This window comes from Pezoporus flaviventris, unplaced genomic scaffold, assembly GCF_033815535.1.
Source record: "Pezoporus flaviventris isolate CSIRO_AGI_PZ_B2104156 unplaced genomic scaffold, CSIRO_AGI_Pfla_v1 ptg000002l, whole genome shotgun sequence".
In the NCBI taxonomy this organism is placed as follows: Eukaryota; Metazoa; Chordata; class Aves; order Psittaciformes; family Psittacidae; genus Pezoporus; species Pezoporus flaviventris.
The window spans coordinates 69,656,865-69,675,117 of NW_026892550.1; the positions used below are offsets into that span (position 1 = coordinate 69,656,865).

Below are 18,253 nucleotides of genomic sequence, written 5' to 3' on the forward strand. Positions count from 1 at the left end.
GCTGGTAAAAAGTACTGGAAGTTGCTCATTTCCCTGCCTCCAGGTGTGAACTTCCACCTCATGGCTCTTCTAACTTGTTAAGACTTGGATGATATTGAATGCTTGCAAAGGATTTAATCCAGGGAGCCACTGGATTTGTTTAGATGAGACCACTGGGCTGAAGATAGTATTCATAGTATTACGTGAAAACTAATACATGCTTTTATATAATAGACTTCTATAATGCAACAGGATTTTAAAAGCTCTTTTAAAATGACTGCACTTGGCTGGAAAATCCTTGCGAAAAGAGGTAGATAATTTTAAAATCAATTTAAACAATAAGTAAAATGGAAAAAAAACCAACAAAAACCCAACAAAAACCAACCAAGCCCAGCAAATACTCCCAAATAAATGCCTACTTCTCCTGTCCTTTCCCTTCTCTGTCCTGCTCCTTTTGATGCAGCCCAGGATATGGTTTGCTTTCTGGGCTGTGAGCGCACACTGAAGCCGGCTCAGGTTCAGTTTCTCATTGACCAAATGCTCAAAAGGAACATGACCAGCAGGTCAAAGGAGGGGATCCTGCCCCTCTACTCTGCTCTCATGAGACCTCACTTGGAGTATTGTGTGCAGTTCCATTGTCCTCAACATAAAAAGGACATGGAACTGTTGGAACAAGTCCAGAGGAGGGCCACGAGGATGATCAGGGGACTGGAGCACCTCCCGTATGAAGACAGGCTGAGAAAGTTGGGGCTGTTCAGCCTGGAGAAGAGAAGGCTGCGTGGAGACCTCATAGCAGCCTTCCAGTATCTGAACGGGGGCTATAGGGATGCTGGGGATGGACTCTTCATTAGGGACGCAACAAAAACCAACCAAGCCCAGCAAATACTCCCAAGTAACTGCCTGCTTCTCCTGTCCTTTCCCTTCTGTGTCCTGGGAGATATTTACAGATCCTGTAACAATAAAAGGATTTAATCTGAATGCGAAGGGACACATGAATATTTAATAATTTGTATGTATTGCTTCTTACGGTACTACAAATATTTGGAGAGTACCGTCTTTCTCCAAATGTAAGATAGATGGTGGTAATGAACTATATGATCATTTCCAAGCCAGCATCATAGCTCGTGCAGGCTGCTGACAGATACAAGTCCACTGCCCTGTCTGTGCTGGCCCTCATGCGCGCTGCCAGGCAGGACAGCCTCCATCCAGCAGAAGTGCCCTCCAGCCTGAAGAGGTGCTCCAGTAAGGAAAGACAGCGGCTCTGCCGCAGCAGCCAGGCGAGCTTCTTCTTCCTGCCAAGCAAGAGAAACTGCTAGGCCCAGAGGCTTTAGCTCTACAGGCTAGAGCCTATGAGCTGGGTCAGACAGGGCCAGGGGGCAAAACGGGTGCCAGACAAGACCGTTACACTTCCTTGGAGGAAATAGAGCTGATGGAGGGGGAGCTGCCAGAAGGGAAAGGGGCAAACAACAAGTACCACAGTGGGAAGCTGGCCGCTAGAGAGGATGTTGGCCTGACAGCACCAGGGGGGCCAAGCTCCTCTTACTGCTCCTTCTCCATGCCCTGGTCCTGCCTCCAGCCCCCCCACCCCTTTTCAGTACAGCTCTCTCTTCCCAGCCAGCACCAATCCACTGCCACAACTCGTGCCAGCAGACACATCCCTGGCTGCAAGCTGCTTTGATACCCTAAGGTATGCTTTGTTCCAAGGGCCTCAGAGGGAGGGAGGGAGAGAGGAACTTTATCGTTCCCTGTTCTACCCTCACATTGCTCTGTGTGGCCTCAAGCCTCGTCAGGTCTGTGCCCATATGCCTGTGACCAGGTAGGAAATAACTCTTTCTCCCCCGGGTTCTTGGTCGTGTTTCTTACTGGGCCTTCTGTGGAAGGGAAGATGCTCTTCTGGCAACATAAGCGGCACACTGCAATTTTTCAACCTGCGACCTGACAAAGTCTTCAGCGCGGTTCCGGGGAAATGGCCTTCCAAGCAGGCTCAAAGCCTTTCTGATCATTTTCTTTGCCAGCTCTGTGCGTCCCACACCATAGCAGACCTGCACAGGAAAAGGGAAACATCGCAATGTGGACTAGATGCCCAAGAGACTGCAGGGATCTGCCAGTGGCCAGAGAAGCCAGAGCTCTCCTGTCCACTGCATCTGGGGAAGGCATCCAGCTCCATCACTCAGGAGATCCCTCCAGACCGCGCCTTTACCTCCCCTTTGAGGCTGAAGAAGGTGGCATCTTCAAAGCGGGATATCACATTCGCTTTACTCTTTAGAGAGTTCCTCAGGATATCTGCTTCGCTCAGCTTCCTGAGGGCCTTTGTGAAAGCACACGGAGAGCAGGTGAGATTAGTGCAGAGCCCATGGCTACCCTTGTCCTCCCCCATTGCCTCTGGCATCTGTCTTCAGAGGGTCTGCTTCTTCCCCTGGTGATACCTGCACAAACAGTCATGTTTTTGACTGTGTGCCTCAGAGCACAGGCACCACGGATCGTTCAGGCCTCCTCCCTGCTAATGCCCCTCATGCTAAGGGCACAGCACCCAATGCCTCTTCCCACACAAGAGGCAAACCAAAGGAAGAAGTGAGGCTCAGAGCTCAACATCTTCCTTCCAAGGACCCACAAAGTCGTGTCCTAGTGCAACGCAAACTTGTCCTTCCCAGAGCCAGGCAGGACACACTGCAAGCAGGGCGACTCACCATGTAGTAGTTGGAGACATGCAGGTAGGCAGCTGCAGTCTCCAGAAGATAGTAAAAGGCTCTGGCAGCATTGCCCAGTGTTGTGTAGTGGTGAACCAATGGCACAAGCACTGACTCCACGATGCCTTTGCAGTCACATGAGAGCGCATTGTTGTCCTCTCTGTCAGTCGCACTACCCAGAGGACAGTGCCCAGGGGAAGAAGAGAGCAAAGAATACAAGGGTATCATCTAGAGTGGTCTTCCTTCCCAGAGACAACATCAAAAGCCCTTTGTGCAAAGCAGAGCAGGAAGCCACAGACAGGTACTAGTCATACAAGTCCTTTGGGAGGAGGGAGTAAGGAAGAAGCTAGGCTTTCTGTCACCTCCCACAGGCAAACCACCTGAGCCCTTGTGGTGGCTTTTTCCCTGTAGATTTTGCAGTACTACTCTGCAGGAACTGGAAAGCGAGGGCTTCTTTGACACTGAGCCGTGGGCGTCCTTAAGCACTCACTCATCTCCACAGCCATCTCCTCTCAGCTCCCACCCCACGGAAAGGCTCTTCGCTAAGCTAGAGTCACGGCTGACAGCCAAAAGCCAGCATTTTCTTTGTCTCCTCTGCACACCCTGAACTCACTCGCTTCAAAAAGAATCAGAACCTTGTCTGCTCACCCAAAATCCTCTTCCACAAAAGCTTGCTGCTGCTGCTGCTCCTGCTCCTCCTGAGTATCTGTAATACCTTGAAAGAAAACCAGGGACACCTCCCACATGTATCCTGGGATAAGAGTTGCTCTCCCTCTCCCAGTAGGCCTGCAAGGATCCTTGCAAGGTGCTAACACACTGAGGAAAGTCTGCAGTGGGTGTCCACTCCTGCTGGGCTCGTTCCTAGCAGATCTACTCCCACTCGACCCCCAGCACCAATCCCTGGGCTCCCGGAGGGCCCAAATTACAGAGCATGGTGCACAGCATACCTGCAGAGATGTAAAACCTCTCCTTCTTCAGCTGTTTTCCAGCCAGCACCAAGGCCTTCCAGGTGTGTGGGTCATCCCCATCATCAAAGTCCTTACAGCTCCCTTTGTCCTGGGTGCTGCTGACAGCGAAGCGGTGGAAGACAATAAAGTCCCCTTGGCCGCAGCTCTGGCATTTGTGTGCATACCGCTCCAGGAAGGCAGCACACTTGGAGTGCAGGGTGACCCGCTGTTTCTGGACCCACAGCTCGTAGGCAGCCTCCCGCAGCAGCGGCTTATGGAACATCAGCACACCAAATGGACACCCCACACTCTGCTTGCTTGGGGGGGAGGTCTCCACACCTGCAAGGCAAAGGGCCTTTGTATGAGCCCAAGCTGTGGCCAGATGGGGAGCCAGTCATGCCTCGGTGCACATCCTGAATAGCAACAGTGCTGCTGCACGCCAAGCCCTGCAGCATGGGGTGAAAGGGCTGATGCTAGCACAGCCTTGGGGATGCAGTTCTCAGCTGCACTGGTCCAGGCAGGAGCTGGGGATGTTGTTGCCAGCCAAAGCAAGCCCCAGCCAGCACTTTCTCCCCGCTCTTGGCATGGCAGCCACCAGCCTCCTGAGCAGGAACCCTGCATCACAGGGTAATCAAAGCCCAATAAAAGCTTGCTGAAGACCCTGGGCCATTCTGGAGGGCATCTTTTGTCTGGATGCTGCAGGTGGCTGGGAGAGGATGTCAGGGATTCCACTCGTCCCATGCCTGCGCTACGAGCAGCACTTGGATTCAGGGGAGCAGAGGCATTTGGGACAGCTGGTGGGAACTTCCCTCCAGTGCAAACCTAGTGTGCTTTCAGACTGACTTGTAACAGCTTTGACAAACCCATCCCCAACAGCCATGCCAGCCCTCACAGGAAGGGAATCACGCCACGCCCTTAGGAGCCCATCTGGGAGCTCCTTGTCCACCCCACTGCTACCACTTACCAATCTCTGCCTGCGGAGGGGTGGCTGGCTCCTTGCTAGGATCTTGGACGTCTTCTGGCTCCTCAGTGCTCTCCGTCCACTTGAGGATGTTGTCACTCACTAGACTGTCCAACAAGGTAGTCATCTTGTGCCTCATTCTAATCGGAAGAATGTATGACAGCAGCTGGGTAGTGAACACCGGCCCGATGATGGCTGCAAACTTCAAAACAGTCTGCTCCAGTGGGGTGATCTCGTCCAGCTGAGCCAGCACAATCTCTGTCAAGGAGAAGCCACACGTCTCAGTCCTACCTCTTCCCCACACTGAGGCTGGAGGCACTGCAAAGATTCGACGCATGAACAGGATAGGCTTTGGCCCTACACTGGCCACTTCTGGGCAATTGCAGCCCAGGACAGGTGTCTGCACAATGGCTCCGCTCCTACTGGATTTGCAGTTCACAGGGCCTGGGAAAAAGTGAGACACTCAACAGACACACTCCCCCACTGGGATAGGGCAGGATCCAGCAGGTACATGCGTCCCACAATGTGCCCTGCCAAACCTGGACTAGGTTTTTGCCAGCCCTGCAAGCAGGGAACAGACAACTTTCACCACCTCAGAGGTGAACTCAGAGCTCCCGAGAAAGGTTGTCTCAACTCAGCCAGACCTTACTCTTCTTTTCTTTGACTTTTCTTCTTGGGTTGCTTTGGGCAAAACAACTTAAGAGCAGGAATGTTTCTTCAAGGTTCATACAAATGGCTACTGACAGACAGGAGGGACATTCAACAGTCATTGACAGTTCCCCTGGCTACAGGTGAACTTCCATGAAAATCCACAGGAAAGTGGTTTATTTTTTTTAATTACGTGTGTCTTGGGTTCAGCAGTAGCAGTCATTTTTCTCCTTCTTAGTAGCTGGTGCACTGCTGTGTTTTTGACTTTAGCCTCGGAACAACGCTTGTAACACCGATGTTTTTAGTTGTTGCTAAGTAATGTTTAGTCTGACCAAGGATCTTCTGAGTCTCATGCTCTGCCAGGGAGGAGGGGAAGCCAGGAGGAAGCAGAGACAGGACAGCTGACCCAGACTAGCCAAAGAGGTATTCCATACCACAGCACATCATGCCCAGGATGTAAACTGGGGGCAGTTACCAGGAAGGGTTAGATCACTGCTTGGTCGGACTGGGTATCGGTTGGCAGGTGGTGAGCGGTTGTATTCTCTTCCCTTGTTATTTCCCTTATCATTATTATTATTGGTGGTAGCAGTAGTGGTTTGTGTTATACCTTAGTTACTGAACTGTTCTTATCTCAACCCATTGGAGTTACATTCTTTCCATTCTCCTCCCCATCCCTCCGGGAGGGGGGGTGGGGGGGTGGGGGGGAGTGACAGTGTGAGATGCGTGGCTGGGCTTAAACCACCACAACATGCCATGAAACCACTGTTAGCTGGGGAACTCAAAAAGAAAGTAGCAAGATAGAAGCTGTGTTCAAAGGTGAGTCAGAGGCAAGTCAAATTTTTGTCCCAGTAGAAGATTTGCTTCTGTGAGAAAAGGGAGTCATTTTAGTGTTGCATCAACAACTTTTCCTCTTCTACCTGCTGCTGGAAAGCAACCAGCAGGCTCAAGCTGCTCCACACACAGGAAGGAAAAATGGTTGCCCACAATGCCAGGACTGTTGCTGGTTGGAGCAGAGCCACCTTTTCCAAGGACAGCCCCAAAGCTGAGAGGGTGACTCTGCAGCACAGTGATGCCCAGCCTCCCTCCAGCCCCTGCGGCACAGCCAAGAGCCAGCAGAGTGGCTCTCTGCCCCTCACCTTTCAAGTTACTGGGCAGCATGGTGCTGTCCAGGTTCACGCCTGGCCTTACAATGCAGATCATGGCCGCAGCCCCTGCTCTGGACCTTGAGCTTGCTGTGAGGGATGACTCCAAGACTGCAAAAGCTAGGTGGAGCAAGAGAGAAGGAATGAGGCAATTTGCAAAGTGACCTGCAGCCTGAAAATGTTTCCAAGTTCACCTGAAATAGTCCAAGGCCCCTTCACACCACACAGTACAGGTGCACTGACCTGCGGGTGCTGAACATGCTCTCTAAGCAGAGCAAAATAGTTTTCACTGGAAGTTTCCCGCTCCTGGCCCTCACCTCAAGCTGGAGTTTGTTCTCAGTTAAGCTAGCATTTGGCCAACATAAGTTCTGTGCTCATGAGAACGTCTCACGACCACAACCTACGTGGTCCAGAACCATTTCCCCTGAGGTTTAGCCCCAAGAACTGAGGCCCCTCCAAGCCACAACTTGTGAGCCACTGCTTTGGCTGTCCTGACAACAAGGCACACAGAAGCCCGTGCCTCTGCCAGGCCAAGTTCTGCATGATCTGCTGCAAGATCTTACTCTGCCCCTAATCCATGGGGCAATGAAGGGGCAAGTTTGTGCTGTAGGGAATGCAACACAGCAACTCATTAGTCAGTGGCAAAGGTTCTTACTGTTCAGGTTCTCCCAGCTGTCCTCTGCTTTTTCACCCCACTTCTTGGTGCGGAACAAGAGCATGTCGTTGCAACGAAGGAAGTGCACCAGCTCCTCCAAGTAATACGGGATCCCCAAGCTTCTTTGGACCAGGAACCTGGGCAGGAACAGATCCAGCAGTGATCAGCACAAGAGAAGTAGAATCATAGAATGGGTTGGTTTGGAAAGGACCTTAGGATCATCTAGTTCCAACCCCCTCCCATGGGCAAGGACACCTCACACTAGACCATGTCGCCCAAGGCTCTGTCCAACCCGACCTTGAACCCTCCCAGGGGTGGAGCATTCACCACATCTTTGGACAACATGTTCCAGTGACTCGCCACCCTAAAAGGAAAAACAGTTGAGGTGGGTAGCAAGCCACTCAGGCATAGCTGGGGAGCCAGCATCTTTGTCACAGCTACACCTCACTTCTGAAAGGGAGGTCCTCCTGCTGGCATGTGGTTTTTGGCCCCCCTGAACCTCCAGCCTTTGCTGAAGTCCCTGGGGAAAGACTTGCAGACAGTGCCCAAAGCACAGAGCAGCAAGCCCTGCCTTTCCTCTCCTCAGGAGCTTAGGTGCTCTCTGGCAGCAGGGCAGACCTCTGCCCCAGGGAATCTGCCACACAGCCTGGCCACTTAGACCAAGCCCTTTTCACACCCCAGATATGCTTGGCCTTGGGGGTCTTCCTCCCTTCCTCCTTGTGAAACAGCAAAGGGTTGGCAGCTCCTATGCTTCGTGTCCAGGGAGCTCCCCTGCTCCAACTTACCTCACTAAAGCCCTAGGGATGCTGACCACTCTAAGGTCCTGGCAGAGCTTCTGCACCACAGCTGAAGGTTTCAGCTTCTCTAGTTGAAAGCAGATGATTTTATGGGACATCAGGTTGTTTGCTGTGGCTTTGTGAAAGCTCTCGGTTCTTGCAAAGCCGGGACATAAGCTCATGACCATGAAGACAGAGATGTTCCAGAGCAGAGGTGCCATGATACTCCAGGAGGCGGGGTCAATGAAATGGGCATTGTCGATGACAAATATGGCATTTCTGTCAATGGTCTGGAAAAAAAAGAGTTGTTCTGAGGGGAATCCAGTGGATTCTCAAGTGTCTTACAGGGAAGGAGATTTTGCCTCTGTCTCTTGAGAGGATGCTCTCAAGTCTCACCCCAACCAACTCCGTGCTTGGAAGCTTCCCAATGCCTAATTTCTTTGAGATTTTCAGGTCATGCTTAACATCACCTGCCCTGCAGAAGGAGGGAGCTTGGGCAAGGGAACGCAGAATTCTCTCTCCTCCAGGGAACGCTTTAAGGGAGGAAAGTTACTAGTATGCTTGTCGGGCTATGGAGAGAACATGGGGGGTTTCTCAGGCCCTAGAGGGCAAGGACCAGGTCCTCCCACCCACTCACACTGCTGTGGCGCAGAGCCCAGAGCCAGCAGGGTTGTTTTCCTCCTCTGACCCAGAAGGAGAAAAGGAGAAATGCTCACCTTCTCTAGCACTTTTGCCCAGGTTGAATGCAATTCCTCTTTCCTTTGCATTTCATGCATTTGGCGAACCTTGTCTGAAATGGGAAACTAGACAGAAAAGCAAAGTCAGGGAGAAACATGTCTCCAGGGCTCGCTACACCTACCCACCAAGCAAGATGGCAGAGCAAACCCTCCCTGCTCTGCCTCAGCACCTTCCCTCTCCCCAGCACGGGTGCAAGAGGCCACAGTGGGACTTCAACTAGAGCCTAAAGCAGAGGCTCAGGCAGAGCTGCATCTTGGCGGTGGGCTGAAGAGCTGGTTCTCTGACTGTGGGATCTTGGGCTGGCTGGAGCAGACCACTCACACAGCAATGACCTCAGCACAAGGTCAGACCCAGCCTCATTCCAGTGCTGCTTCCAGAATGCCGAACAAGGCACCAGGCACTGCCAGATGCAGCGCGGGACATTAAGTCACCACATACAGGCAGCCCCCGGGGCCAGGAATGGGAAACATGTGCTGTGACCCCCTGCAATCCCTCCCCCTGAGCTAAGGCACTCCAGCAGCCTTAGAAGACTGCTGAAGAACCAGAAGGGCTCAGGAGAAAGCCTTCTCCAGGGTCAGAGAGGCCTCTCGCTCTCACCTTGACAAGGAAGATGTCATTGAGGAGGCAGTAGTTGCTCTCTTCGATTATCCCGTTGAGATTTGTCCGTAGCACGTGCTCCCTGGCACTGCACGATTCACACTCATGGAGGCCCATCACCCTGGCCATCAGAATACGCATGGCAGAGAAGGACTGCCTCACGTTGACCTCTAGCAGTTCCATGCCAAATACCCTGCCATGCAAAAGCAAAAGGCACTGAGATCCCCAACGGCCCAAGTCTTCTAAGACAAAAGAGCTGGAGTTGCCTTTAGGGGGAACTCTTCAGCCTCCCACTTCAAAGTGGTACCGGGAGTTTCACTCCTTGTAAGAGAAAGGGCACAGAGAGGCAGTTGCTGCCAAGCCACTGGGAGAGCTAGGTCCAGACCCCTTCTGGTTTCTGCAGCGCTGGTCCATGTCTCCCTACCTCCCTACTGCAGAGGGACTTGCAGAGCTAAGAGGTGATCATGGAGCAAGTGGAGTTTGCCTTTGGGCTCCAGACCTTAGCAGTCTGCCTCTCAGCCACAGAGAGGCTTTTCTGGCCCAGTATTCCTTCTGGGAAACAGTCAGGGGGCAAGCAGGGCTTCTGAGACAGGCCACCCTGCTATATGTTGCATCTGGAATCCAATGCAAAGCACCGAGTTTGGGCTTTTTCCTTCTATTTGTGAAGGAGGAAACACCACAGGTCAAGAAGCACCTCCAACACCCCAAAGAGACAGGGGTAGGAGCAGAGCACGCAGGAGATAACTATGGAATGCCTCCATGAGGCTTTTTGAGGAGGCTTCAGTCCAAGGCCAAGGCACACTGGCCAAGGGGCTGGAGCGTTCCATGGCTCTCAGGGATGGAAAGAAGCAGTGTCCCAAAACTACAGGACAAAACCCTGTACCTGCAGCCAGCAGACTGGCCTAACTGGGACAGGTGATTAAGTAATTGGCTCTTCCCAGCGCCCCTTGCGCCCTCAAATGCCAGTATGTGTCTTTGTCCAAAACGGTTAGAGGCTTCCAAGCAGTTGACAAAGAGGTCAATCTCCTTCTTCCGACCTGTGAAGACAAACAAGAAAATGAGCTGCTGGGGCATGCTAGAAAGCAAAGAGCCGTCCCTTTGGCTGGTACCCTCCACCACAGCTTCCCTCCCACTACCACATCTGGCAGCCTACGATACCCCTGCTGCCTTCCAACCCTCTTGTCCCAGCTTTTGCACCTCTGCCTTCCTCAGAGTGGTAGCGGATGCCCTGTCCCACAGAGATTCAGACAGCCCCGTGCAAATCCCCCCTCAGGGATCCAGTACAAGGCTGGAAGGGATGATCTGAGTTGCTTCAGGCAGCTGTGTCCCAAACAGACTTAGAACATCTTCTCCTGGCTGTACGACTGGCCACAGAGCACATCAGTGTTGATACACAACCGTGTTTTAGTTCTTGCTGAAGAGGGCTTGCACAGCATCAAGGCATTTTCTATTTCTCATGCCACCCTGCCAGCAAAAGCAGGCTGGGGGTGCACAAGAAGTTGGGATGGGGCACAGCTGCAACAGCAGACCCCAGCTGGCTTATTTCATTGCATATGATGCTGTGCTTCGCAAGAAAAGCTGGGGAAAAGGAGGAGGAAGGGGGCACATTACGAGTTCCTGTGTTTGTCTTCCCAAGTCCTTGATACACATGTTGAAGCTCTGCTTTCCTGGGAATGGCTGGACACCTGCCTGCCACCAGGAGGCAGTGAAAGAATGCCTGATTTTGCCTGTCATGGATGCACAGCAGCTGCTTTACCTATTAAGCTGTCCGTATCCAGTGGGCTCACTTTTACCCTTCCAATTCTCTTCCCCATCCCACTGTGGGGAGTGAGCAGCCGTGTGGGGCTGAGTTCCCTACCGGGGTTAACCCATGACAGGGCCCAAAACATCCAGCAAGACACTGAGTGATTAAAGGCGTCCGTGATGCTTGACTTTTCCATGTTTACAAGCAGATGCTGCCAAGAAAGCACCTCTGAGGAGTACAAGGGGGAGAACCAACCACCAAAACTCCCCATCAGTCTAGCAGAAGGAAATCTCTTTCCTGATCCCAAGGATGTGGGACTGGTTTAGCCCCCAGGGTGTGAGCAGCTTGAAACAAACCTTCCTATCAGGTCTGGAGCCTGCCTGGGATCACCGAGCGCCTCACCCTGCTTCCCACCCCAAAGATATCAACTAAGTAGGCACTGAGAGAGCCAGCACTTCCTCAGGGCCTCTGCAGGCAACATTATCCCCAGCAAAACCTTTTCCGTTCCCAATACATGTTACTGAGGGGAAGAAACTGGGGTTCAGAAGAGCAAGGCATTCTCCACATACCCAGCAAGGAGGCGTTCTCTGGCATCTTCATGGCAAGAGCCATGCCAAATATGCTAGGAGCAGGGGAAAAAGAAAGTACAAGTCAGTTAGCTGGTTAGAAGCCAAGGGACATCAAGAAGCAGCCTGGCATGGAGGGGCTGGATGTGCTCCTCAGGGTACCTGTTTTTCTTTCGAGCAGCATGTTATCCCCTGCATGCTCCCCCCCACCAAAGTTCAAGCTGGCATGCTGAGAGAGCTTTAAGCATTAAGAAACCCAACAGCCACACCAGGACAAGAGAATATATTGAGAGTCCGTCAACAGAGGCCAGACCCAGAGACATGTGAAAGAAGCAAGAGTGAGCTGCTGGTTAGCAGATATCTTTACTGCGTTGGCCAGGAAAAACCGAGAGTCTTGGAAACAAGGACCCAATGGGCTGGGATTCCAAGCACCTGGCACCTCTGGCTTAAGTCTTCCTGTATTTTCAGAGACTAACATTCAAACCATCATCCAAAAAGAAGGTCAAATCCTGGCCCAGAGGAAGAGCCCAGGTTTGAGGAGGAAGACATGATGAAGAATGTCCTGAGGGTCCACCTTTATCCATGGGAACCAGACTGGCCCAAAGCTTCCCACTCAAGAGCAGCTAGGACAAAACCTTCTTGGGTCAGCATTACCAGGGCATGTGGTAGAGCGAGCACAGCACGGAAAGCACAGTTTGAAAGCCATTTGGACAGAGCCTGAAAGCCAGGTTGTGTCTACCAAAACAAAACCTTCCCCATTCCTGTGGTTTCACTCCCACTCTCCCAGCAAGAGGAAACAGCAGGGAAGAGAGGTAAAAAGCCTCCTACACCAGGGCTTCTGACCGTCTCATCCACAGTGAATGGAGAGCGGCTTCTGCTCTCTCTGCAGAACTCCTCTATGCTGGCCAAGCTGGACCCTTGATGCCACCATCCCCTCATCCAGACTTCTCAAGAGGACACTCACCTGTTGGTGGTGATCCCCACATATTGATAGACAGTGACAGGATGTTTGAAGCCTTTCATCTTTCTCTCCGGCAGCTCCTTGAAGTAGCAAGAGGGCAGCCCAGAGCTGGCACAGGTTGTGGTATCACAGGTCACCAGCCCAGAGTAGCTCATCATCATCCGGGCTGCCAAGTTCACCTTCTGGCCAATGACTGCCAGAGAGATGAAGAAAGAGCACACAGTGATGTACCTGTGCCACCAGCTCCACAGTGCCCTTCCAGACCAACGGCTGCCCTACATCCGACACCCGCAGCCCCACAGTGGGTTAAGCAGATCCCAGGGGAACAACCAGCTGTGGAGCCCAGTGTCCCACCCCAGCCCAGGACTGGTGCTGCCTGGGCCATTCCTGGCTGGTTGTTGGACAGGCACTCTCCCCAGCCTGTCTTCCTCTTCCCACCAGCTCACGCCAGTTTCCCACACCGCACACACGTGCTTGTACCTGTGTACTCGTGCCTCAGAGGGTGGCCAATGAGGCCACAGAACGCCATCCCACTGGTAACAGACACAGACACTGTCCTGGCACACAGGGAAACAACACGGCTTCAGAAGCGCTCCAGGTGCAGTCCTGCCCACCCAGCTTCATCTCTTCCCGCATCTCCCCTCAGCACTAGCCTGGGCCACTGGCCATCCTGCCCTGCCAGCCTGGGGTTCGGGGTACAGAGAGCTCAGGGCTGTAAAGGACCCAGGCGGCAAGGACAAGGAACAGGGCTTAGAGCACAGGCAGGAACTTTTGGGCACTTCTCCTGAGACCCCCTTCCCTGAGCTGTGACCTGTGACCAGTGGGAAAAGAGGGAGGGAAGAAGGTGCCACAGCGTCACTGCCTGTGATGACAGCAATGTAAGATCAGGTGTCTAGGCCCCATCACTGTTCACAGGCCAGTCACCCAGAAGGTGCTGCTTCTGGCACCAAGGAGCCTCTCGCCTTCACTAGGGCTCATTCCAGCATGGTGGCTAGCAGGGTGTGCTTGGAGACACTCTGCCTGGCTGCCCAGGGATAAGCCCAGGGGTTGCCTGCCACCTCTCAGGGCACTGTTTCCTTCCTGCCAAGGAAGGGAGGACAGGGGAGGGTAAGCTAGACGCAACACTCTTTCTTCCTCTGCTTTACGCTGGCCCAGGCAGCATGCGCTCCCTCAGCCCCACCAGACACTCACCCTGTTTTTGCAATGATCTTGGAGCACGAGTTGAAGATCTGAAAAGCACTCTGCAAGGCATGAATGCTCTCATGGGCCAGCTTTACTCCAGGGAGTCCGAACACACAAAGGAATGTACAGCCCTGCCAAGGACAGATGCAGCACATCTTGCCACAATGCCTAAGAAGGAACCTTCCCCTCTTGCTCAGTATCCACCCTCTTGGGTTGGGGGGAGATGATTCCACCTCACACTCACTTTGTCAAACAGGAAGACTTTGTTCACTTCACCCTTGTGAGGACAGACGATTTCCTGCATCAGGCTGCTGACTTCACTGAGGACACTGCGGAAAGATACTATGTCCTTTGTATCAAAATTCAGGTGGAGGAAGAGGATGGTGACTGGCCGTAGCTCACAGAGGAAGTCCTGCGGCACTCTGTCTTCAAGCTGGAAGACAAGAGCATGACGGCTTCACAAGCCTGCTCTCCCAGGGGCTGCCCACGCCAGGTACAAAGGGAGAGCTGGTGTCCTGGCAATAGCAGGTACTAGTAGGGGAAGAGAAGATCCTCCTCTCGGTTTAAATGGTCGGCAGGCTGCCCAGCTTGCAGCAGTCAGATACCAAATCAGAACACAAATGACAAAGGCGAGAAGGGCGCTCCGGTAACACCCCATCTTGGGACAGTTACGGACATGAGTGGTGACACTGAGCGATGCTCATGGGGCTTCAGTGGATTCTCCCCTCTATCCTGCCATCACGTCCACAGAACATGAAGAGCCATACCCACAGAAAAGACAAGAGATGCAAATGTCTGCCCCACCACCCATCTCTCTGAGGACAACTCATCCAGTGGTGCAGCACCTGTGCCCCTTGGCCCAATTTGCCCACATTGTCATCTCGGGATGCATTTTCTTTGTTTGGCTTGCTCTCATGGAAACTCCCTCTCTGAATGCACCACTTCTTCTGCCCTGCAAAAAAAGCAGCCCCAGCAGCAACGGCCCAGGCGTACCTTCCTGAGAACAGCTTTTGGGATGTAACTAAGTATGTCTCCCACATCAGTATCAGGGTTCAAGAAAAGAGCAGGCCTGACAGCATCTGCGGAGAGGAAACACACATGGTTGCTGTGGGAAGATGGGACTACGAGCTGTTGGAAAGCAGGGGCTAGCACTGGCAACAGGGGAGAGACTCCTGCGTTTGCTTGTGTTGCCACCTGCAGGTGCTTAGGGCAGAGCTGTCCCCTGGAAGGAGATGGCAGCAGCAGCAACTGCCCCAGCTGATGCACAAGAGGGCCAAAAGCATGACTGCTAACTGAGAGGGGAAGAGGGGAGCGGTAGTTCATCCCTGACCCCTGCAGCAGCCAGGCCCCACGTTTCCAAGCAAAACCAAAACAAGGTGAATCTGGCACTCACATTCGTTTTCCGTGAAGCAGCACTTCTCCTTCTGTGGAAGCTTGTCTAAAACATTTTGGCATTCCGACAGAGACATCTGGTTCATGCCCGTAACCTGAAGGTACACAGAAGGAAAGCACTTGACACTGGCTTCTCCAGGAGTCCCAGGGGACAGATCCTGCCCTCCACTGTCACTGTCCAGAAAAGGGGAGAAGAAGCCTATCTGGCTGGACAGGACAGCAGTGCTTCCTCAGAAACCCTGGAGCTGAGCAGACGTCTTCCAAGCATCCCCCAGCTGTCAACAGCTCCGTGACCCACGGAGGACACTGCTGGTGGGGCCAAAACTCTTCCAGTGCCTCCTGACCCCTCAAACCAAGCAAGCCCAGCCCAGAGTTACTCCTAACATAAAAGGACAAGAGCATCAGCTGCTCTCCCCTTTCAGAGCTACAACTCTCTCCACATTCAGCCCTTCAGCTTTCTGAGGCCTCCCTCCTTCAGGTCCAGGTCCTCAGAATGGCTCTAGATGCTGTCCCATCCACCTACCTTCACAGCTGTTTTGCCCGCAATATGGCTGGTTCTGAGCCTGTGCTTCTCACATAGCTCCCAGCAGGAGGCTGAGAGGACAATTTCACCTGCTTCCGCAAGCTTTTCGGCCTCACAGACATCCTCCAGGGCCTTGCCAATGACACAGAAGTACTGCTGCCTCTCGTCTCCAAACCTCAGGTGGTGCATATTCCCTGCAGAGATCCCTGGGAGAGAGAGAGGGAGAAGCAGAGCTCTACAGCCTCCAGCATTTCAGCTGTTCAGAAGCCAATCTGAACCCCAGTGGGGAGATGGTCATTATGGAGGGGGAGGGCATCCTCCATCCTTCTCGAGGGGCTACTGACACAGGACCCTTAAATGGGTGTTAAGAAATAGACAAACCAAGTGGACAGTGACACTGTGTTGAGAGTGCTGGCTGTCTTAACCTGCCCCAGAAACCCAGCAAACCAAGCCCCTGATCACCGCCCACCCCCTTTACATGCAGGCGGGTTGTAGCTGTCTGCTCAAGAAAAACTACAGCCTGCAAAACCCTTCTCACAGCCTTAAGCAATGCAGCTCTCCTTTGCTCTTTGTGAAAGGCAGGGGAGAATCCAACACGGAAAAGGATGCAAAGCTGCCTCCACCTGAAAAATGAAGGGATAAGTTCCTCCTGCAGGCATCTGGCCGACAGCAGATGCTCAAAGACCCCAGTATTCAACCTGACACCTGCTCTTCCTTTGAGCTTCACAGAATCATAAAACCATAGAACAGTGAGGGCTGGAAAGGACCTTAAGATCACCTAGATCTGACCCCACTGCCATCTCGCACTAGACCATGTCACCCAAAAGGCCGCCAAATTGGTCAGGCAGGATTTCCCCTTAGTGAAGCCATGCTGGCTGTCACCAAGCACCTTGTTGTTTTTCATGTGCCTTAGCATGCCTTCCAGGAGAATCTGCTCCAAGATTTTGCCAGGCACAGAGGTGAGACTGACTGGTCTGTAGTTCCCTGGGTCATCCATTTTCCCCTTCTTGAAAATGGGGGTTATATTTCCCTTTTTCCAGTCGTCAGGAACTTGACATGACTGCCATGATTTTTCAAATATGATGGACAGTTGCAACTTCATTCACCAGCTCCTTCAGGAACCGCAGACGGACTGCATCAGTTCCCATGGGTTTGTGCACATTCAGGTTCTTAGGATGATCTTGAACCAGATCCCCTCCTACAGTGGGCCGAAGGTCTTCATTCTCACAGTCCCTGCATCTGCCTTCCAGGACTTGGGTGGTGTGCTCAGAGCATTTGCCAGTGACGGCTGAGGCAAAGAAGTCATTAAGAACCTCAGCCTTCTCCAAATCCAGGGTAGCCAGTTCTCCTGATAGCTTCTGGAGAGGGCCCATGTTGCCCTAGTCTGTCTTTTTATTTGCTACATACCTATAGAAGCTCTTCCTGTTATCTTTCAGATCCCTTGCCAGGTTTAATTCTAACTGTGAACGCACACAAACCCAGTGGTCTGGTGTCCAACTACAGGTGGCCCCTTGAATGCTTGCAGGAGATGCTTTCCTTTGGCGCTAGCCCCAGGCGGGGATCCCCGCATTCCCTGCCAGTGTGAAGCACAGGAGAGTGCCACAGATCTGCACCTGGCACAGCACTTGTACCTATCTTAAGTCGGAATTTCTGACCCACGAGCATGTCATGCCTCCGGTACTTCTTCTGGATCTGCCAGCTACAGTGCACCACAAGGCTGATGGTCTTGGCCATCTCACTGGGTCTTGCTCTCCACAGCAGCAGCACAGCATCCCCTGGGGAAAGCAAGGGAACGTCAAGGCTCTGCTGAGACCTGACTCTCCCTGACCTACGCTCCATGGCAGGGACAGCAGAAACCAGATGACGTGCTGAAAAAGATGGACTTGTGGGAGGCCATAGGCCTCTGGAGGACCTCTGGACTCGCTGGGACTCCTCCTCCTCTTGCGGCCTGGCAGCCTGAGCTGTGCTGTCACCAGCCCGTCCCTCCATTCCCCCGTCCCCCCGTCCCTCACCAGCACTCCAATAAATGCCTTCGGCTTCACCTTCTAGTAGGTCTCCTCCTCTCAGTGCTGCCTCTGCCCTCACCCCCAGCACAGAGCCCTGCAAGCTGAGGCAGAGGGAGGGGAGCCACCACCCTTGCCGAAGCCAAACTGCAGGCCCAGGGTGGGAAGAGAAGCCTGAGAAAGGGCGCTGCAAAGGCGTATGAGAGTGGCCAGGAAGATGGCTCAAGGTGCTGCACAGAGCCTCTGAAGGAGGACAGCAGAGCTGCCACAGCAGTCCCGTGCTGCAGATTAATACCCATGGGCATCATCATCCTAAGTACGTACCAGCAAACTTCAAGATGTCACCTCCAAGAGTCAGCATGTCTGGAGACAGAGGGAAGGAAAGGAAGAGTCATGTGGACACCTTCTTCCATAATCCACAAAGGAAGCCCCCGTGCTCAGAGCGGAGCACCCAGGCGATGGTGCACTATCCGGCACAGCTTAGGAAAAGCACCACCCTGGCCTGCCTCCCAGGCTCCCAGGGGCTGCAGCCCTGGTACCTGCACAGAAGGCACAGAGGCATGGCCTCAAGCTGCCACCTAATTTTCAGAATGGTGGAGGCTGGAAGGAACCTCTGGGGTCCATCTGGTCCAACCCTGCTCTCAAGCGGGGCAGAGCCAGCTGCCCAGGACGCTGGCTAGATGGCTTTGGAAGAGCCAAAAGAGGAAGATTTCTCAAGCTCCCTGGCCATCAGTCAGTCACCCCTCACAGCC

The 18,253-nt window shown here is 53.1% G+C and overlaps 1 protein-coding gene across 1 annotated transcript in view; it reads right to left on the minus strand.

Annotated features, from left to right (window-relative positions):
• Positions 1-1,069: 1,069 nt before the first annotated feature.
• Positions 1,070-18,253, minus strand: part of LOC133274815 (adenylate cyclase type 10-like) — a 28,165-nt gene continuing 10,981 nt past the window's right edge. The window contains exons 5-27 of the mRNA XM_061464306.1: positions 17,826-17,864; positions 17,130-17,273; positions 15,499-15,704; positions 14,977-15,070; positions 14,577-14,662; positions 13,828-14,016; positions 13,593-13,714; positions 12,882-12,958; positions 12,405-12,594; positions 11,444-11,496; positions 10,014-10,167; positions 9,131-9,323; positions 8,512-8,598; positions 7,805-8,085; positions 7,020-7,156; positions 6,359-6,484; positions 4,578-4,832; positions 3,614-3,952; positions 3,315-3,381; positions 2,667-2,838; positions 2,180-2,287; positions 1,843-2,021; positions 1,070-1,271 (exon numbers count right to left, since the gene is read on the minus strand). Of these exons, the coding sequence (XP_061320290.1) occupies positions 1,070-1,271; positions 1,843-2,021; positions 2,180-2,287; positions 2,667-2,838; positions 3,315-3,381; positions 3,614-3,952; positions 4,578-4,832; positions 6,359-6,484; positions 7,020-7,156; positions 7,805-8,085; positions 8,512-8,598; positions 9,131-9,323; positions 10,014-10,167; positions 11,444-11,496; positions 12,405-12,594; positions 12,882-12,958; positions 13,593-13,714; positions 13,828-14,016; positions 14,577-14,662; positions 14,977-15,070; positions 15,499-15,704; positions 17,130-17,273; positions 17,826-17,864 (3,500 nt within the window). The remainder of the gene's footprint in view (positions 1,272-1,842; positions 2,022-2,179; positions 2,288-2,666; positions 2,839-3,314; positions 3,382-3,613; positions 3,953-4,577; positions 4,833-6,358; positions 6,485-7,019; positions 7,157-7,804; positions 8,086-8,511; positions 8,599-9,130; positions 9,324-10,013; positions 10,168-11,443; positions 11,497-12,404; positions 12,595-12,881; positions 12,959-13,592; positions 13,715-13,827; positions 14,017-14,576; positions 14,663-14,976; positions 15,071-15,498; positions 15,705-17,129; positions 17,274-17,825; positions 17,865-18,253) is intronic.